The sequence below is a fragment of the Enhydra lutris genome, unplaced genomic scaffold (assembly GCF_002288905.1).
Source record: "Enhydra lutris kenyoni isolate GAN:26980312 unplaced genomic scaffold, ASM228890v2 scaffoldscaffold12, whole genome shotgun sequence".
In the NCBI taxonomy this organism is placed as follows: domain Eukaryota; kingdom Metazoa; phylum Chordata; class Mammalia; order Carnivora; family Mustelidae; genus Enhydra; species Enhydra lutris.
Window position 1 is genome coordinate 53,242,919 of NW_019154096.1, and position 4,181 is coordinate 53,247,099.

General features: G+C 60.1%; 1 protein-coding gene across 1 annotated transcript; it reads left to right on the forward strand.

Annotated features, from left to right (window-relative positions):
* Nucleotides 1-203: 203 nt before the first annotated feature.
* On the forward strand, nucleotides 204-3,762 carry LOC111145163 (Kazal type serine peptidase inhibitor domain 1). Its single transcript, XM_022499863.1, has 5 exons — nucleotides 204-258; nucleotides 644-1,215; nucleotides 2,353-2,513; nucleotides 2,596-2,743; nucleotides 2,919-3,762. The coding sequence occupies exons 2-5, from the start codon at nucleotides 696-698 to the stop codon at nucleotides 3,011-3,013; spliced, it is 924 nt and encodes a 307-aa protein (XP_022355571.1). The 5' UTR covers nucleotides 204-258; nucleotides 644-695; the 3' UTR covers nucleotides 3,014-3,762.
* Nucleotides 3,763-4,181: the final 419 nt, after the last annotated feature.

Sequence of the window (4,181 nt, forward strand, 5' to 3'; positions counted from 1 at the left end):
AGGAGGGTCCCTTGCGGCTGCATGAAATTGGCAGCTTCAGAACTGGAGGGAGGGGGTTGAGTGCGACGTCGAGAGGCGGGGAGAGGGGCGGAGGAGGTGCTCTCTGAGCCCAAGTCCGTGGGCTCTCTCAGAGATCCTCAAGCCGGAGCAGAGGTGGCTGGCAGGCCCAGCGGATTGTTGGCCTCTGCTTTCTTTCCACCGCCTGCTTTTTCCCACCGGAGACAGGGCTGTTCTGAAGGGCTTAGTCCTGGACACTAGGTGAGCGTTCTGGGCCCGGGGGCATTACTTCTTCCCCATTCCCACCCTTATTAACAACTCTTTAGTTCTGGGGCCATCAATTTTCATCCTCCTCTAGGGCAGGAAGCTTCAGAGCTGGATGGTCTGTGGTGCTGCCGCTGGGGTGTGTGTGTGTGCGCGCGCTGGTGGTTGAGCTTTATTACCCGTTCTTTTGACCTCTCCCCAACCCCAGAAACACAGTCCAGTCAATCACTGGATGGCTCCTAGAGAGTCACCAGGCATCTGTGTGGAGGGTCTGCTGGACGCCAAGGCAGCAGGGGAGGGGGCAGTGTGCTTGGGTCAAACTTTGGTACAATGAACAGTGAGGTCGCTTCTGACCTCCTGACCTGGCTTCCCTCCCTGGCAGGGTGCCACGAACGCGCTGATGCCCGGAGTGCTCGCAGGGCTTCCAGCTAACCATGCCGCAGCAGCCCGCAGCTGCCACGGCGCCGCCCTCGCTGCTCCTGCTGCTGCTGCTGCTGCTGCTGCTGCTGCGGACGCCGCCCCCGACAGGCGCACGGCCGTCCCCAGGCCCCGATTACCTGCGGCGCGGCTGGCTGCGGCTGCTGGCGGAGGGCGAGGGCTGCGCTCCCTGTCGGCCAGAAGAGTGCGCCGAGCCGCAGGGTTGCCTGGCCGGCCGGGTGCGCGACGTGTGCGGCTGCTGCTGGGAATGCGCCAACCTCGAGGGCCAGCTCTGCGACCTGGACCCCAGCGCCCACTTCTACGGGCGCTGCGGCGAGCAGCTTGAGTGTCGGTTGGACGCGGGCGGCGACCTGAGCCGCGGAGAGGTGCCGGAGCCTCTGTGTGCCTGCCGCTCTCAGCGCCCGCTCTGCGGGTCGGACGGCCGCACCTACGCGCAGATCTGCCGCCTGCAGGAGGCGGCCCGCGCTCGGCCTGACGCCAACCTCACGCTGGCGCACCCGGGGCCCTGCGAATCCGGTACGCACGGCTCGCTGGCCCTACCCTGGCACTTGGGGCACTCGAGGCATTGCTCCCCGACCTGCTACTGAATTGGTCTCTGGCCAGCGGAGAGAAAAAGTTGAGGCCGGGGAGTCCTCGAGTCCAGTGTAAGCCCGCTCTTGCCGCTGGTCCGCGGAGACCAGCACCTTCAGGGGCCGAGCTCTGTCCGCACGCTGTGTGCCCCTCTGAGGCGCGTGGAAGCCCCAGACCCGGCCGGCAGGGACCCACCCTCAGAGGGAGCAGGCACAGAGCCGATGACTGGTCTCAAAACCGAGAGAGCAAAGACTCCCAGTCTATCCAGACTGCTGGGGCCCAGGCAGCGAGACTTGGGTTCCAGAGAGATGCAATCGGGTTTCTTTTGGGCGGATTCCGATTTCGTAGAGCAAGCTGTTCGCCCAGTCTCCCCACCTCCCTTCGGTTTCTTCTGTGCCTTAGGATTCGTGAAGGAGGGGGCTCTTCCAGCTCCTCCCTCCTACCCCCGGGGGCTGAGGGCCATTCAGGCCTCAGGTTTCCTTTGGCAGCGGTAGTCACTTTCACTTCCTGAGCCCCTTTGAGGGCTCTGGCCTGGCTGGGGCTGCCAGGAAAACAAACACCGGCAGGGTCCCAAGACTTTACCCCATAACTGCAGGCTTTCTGCCCGCTGCCCAGATCTGGTTTCAGGTTCTCTGCCTTTCCCACGTGGGAGTCCCCCCCCCAACCCCCGCCTCCTTCCCTGGTCCCAGGGTGTGTGTAGGGAGCGGGAAGGGCTGTTCCTGGGGTCTTTGGCAACTGGATCTGGTTAGGAAGGGGGGGGTAGAGGGAGGTGTTAGTTACAAGTAGGGCAGGATAGGGGCCTCTAGGGTGGAATGAGGACAGGGGAGAGATCAGGAATGCAGTGTGGCTGCTGAGCTGCGGCATCCTGTCTGCTCGCACCTCACCATTTCGGAGTTTATACCTTGCGTGTACCGGTACCTACATTTACATGTACCCGTGTGTACTGATCAAGTCACGTGTATGGGTGTGTATTTACCTCTGCGTTGACTGTCTTCCCCCACAAACACATCCATGATGGTTCATACACGGCCTGCTTCTGGGGTCAGATGTGCCCATTCTCAGGCCTCCCATCTCCATCCCCAGAGCCCCAGATTGTGTTGCACCCGTATGACGTTTGGAACGTGACGGGGCAGGATGTGATCTTTGGCTGCGAGGTGTTTGCCTACCCCATGGCATCCATCGAGTGGAGGAAGGACGGCTTGGACGTTCAGCTACCCGGGGATGACCCCCACATCTCAGTGCAGGTAGGAGAGGGAGTCAAGGCCTCCTCTGGGCAGCCCAGGGTCCTCCTAGAAGGACCCTGCTGACCCCCACCTCTGGCACCAGTTCAGGGGTGGACCCCAGAGGTTTGAGGTCACAGGCTGGCTGCAGATCCAGGCTGTGCGTCCCAGCGACGGAGGTGTCTACCGCTGCCTGGCCCGCAATGCCCTGGGCCAGGTCGAGGCTCCAGCTAGCCTGACAGTGCTCACGCCAGGTAAGGGCGAGCCCTGGGCTCTGGGGACTGGTGGGGGGGGGTTGGTGCTGGTGGTGGATTGAGGCCCTTGAATGTGTGTCTGTGTGCCTATGCGCATGTGGGTTCAGAGGCAAGTATGGCTTCACTGACAGCCCCTCTTTCCTCTTCTCTCTCCTTTGCCCACATGTGTTTGCAGACCAGCTGAACTCCACAGGCATCCCCCATGTTCCATCCATGCCTCTGATTCCTGGGGAGGAGGCTGCGAGTGAAGAGGGCGAGGATTACTACTAGGGCTGCAGCCCCGGCCTGTGGGGGTGCGTGAGTGGGGAGAGTATTCATCCCTGCTCTTGAAAAGACCTGGAAGGGGGAGCAGGGCCCTTTCATTGCTTTGGTGCCCTTAATAGGGGGAACACGGTGGTGGTTAAGTAGGGAGACAAAAGTTGGCAGAGGGCAGGGAGAGAGGCAGACGCTCGGGAAAGTGGGAAGCAAAGAGGCCTATGGAGGAGGTGTCCTGGCCAGGACAGCCTCCAGCATAGACCAACCAGGCAGAAGACAGCAGCTGCCTCCTGGTCGCTAGGCTGGGAGGAAGTATCAGGGAAGGGGGTTGCAGAGGAAACACAAAGAGGCAGCCGGGATCCTCCACTTCTTCCTGATAACCTTCCCTCCAGCCCTCTTCAGCCAGTCTTCTGAACTACCCTTTGCCACAGCTCCTACTGTTATTTTTCTAGTCCCTAACCTTGGCCTAGCCTCAGTTTTCCCTTCCTCAAAACTCACCTTCTAGAAATTTCTCCCCTCACCTAAGTTCTAATTGCACTTACTAACAGCAGTCCTCTTTGCTGTTGGCCATCTGTGGTCTGGAAAAGCATAATGGAGCACGGTTTAGGCCAGTGCATTAAGATGGGCATTTGGTCATGTCTAACTTCTGTCCTTCTGGAAAATTTGAGGCCAGGACCATATCTTATACCACTCTGTATTGGACACTGCCTAGCACAGGACTAGGCACAGTAGGCATGCAATAAAGATTTATGAACAAACTGAGACACAGATGCACAGGTGTTTCGTGCAGGTGTGCACATGAAGACCACATTTCCCTGGGAGGCTTCCCATGGTAGTAGGACACTGGCTTCTAGAAGCTGCTCCCTAGGCATGTGCCTGCGGGATGTAGAGAGGGAGCTTGGGGCGGCAGGTAGAGGGGGGTGCTGCGCTGCCCTCTAGGGAGCAAGTCTGAAGACACTTGCTTGGAGGGAGGGTGTTCTCCCCATCTGAGCAACACTGGGGCTGGTCTGCCCCTGCAGGTGGGGAACCAGGTCCATGTGGGTAGGGCCCCAGGGTAAAAGCACAAACTGGATGGAGGGGAGCACCTTGGCGAGCAGCGTGGGCTGCACCCTAGGTTTCCCCTAGGAATCCACCCATTTTTTTGCTGAAACCAGACAAACAGGTAAGCCAGTTTCCTTATCTG

Bases quoted from the DNA above. Each gene is read 5' to 3' on its own strand.
- LOC111145163 (XM_022499863.1), top strand. From the start codon at position 696: ATGCCGCAGCAGCCCGCAGCTGCCACGGCGCCGCCCTCGCTGCTCCTG. The intron at 2,514-2,595 runs GTAGGAGAGGGA...CTCTGGCACCAG, and splicing joins ACCCCCACATCTCAGTGCAG to TTCAGGGGTGGACCCCAGAG. The intron at 2,744-2,918 runs GTAAGGGCGAGC...ATGTGTTTGCAG, and splicing joins CCTGACAGTGCTCACGCCAG to ACCAGCTGAACTCCACAGGC.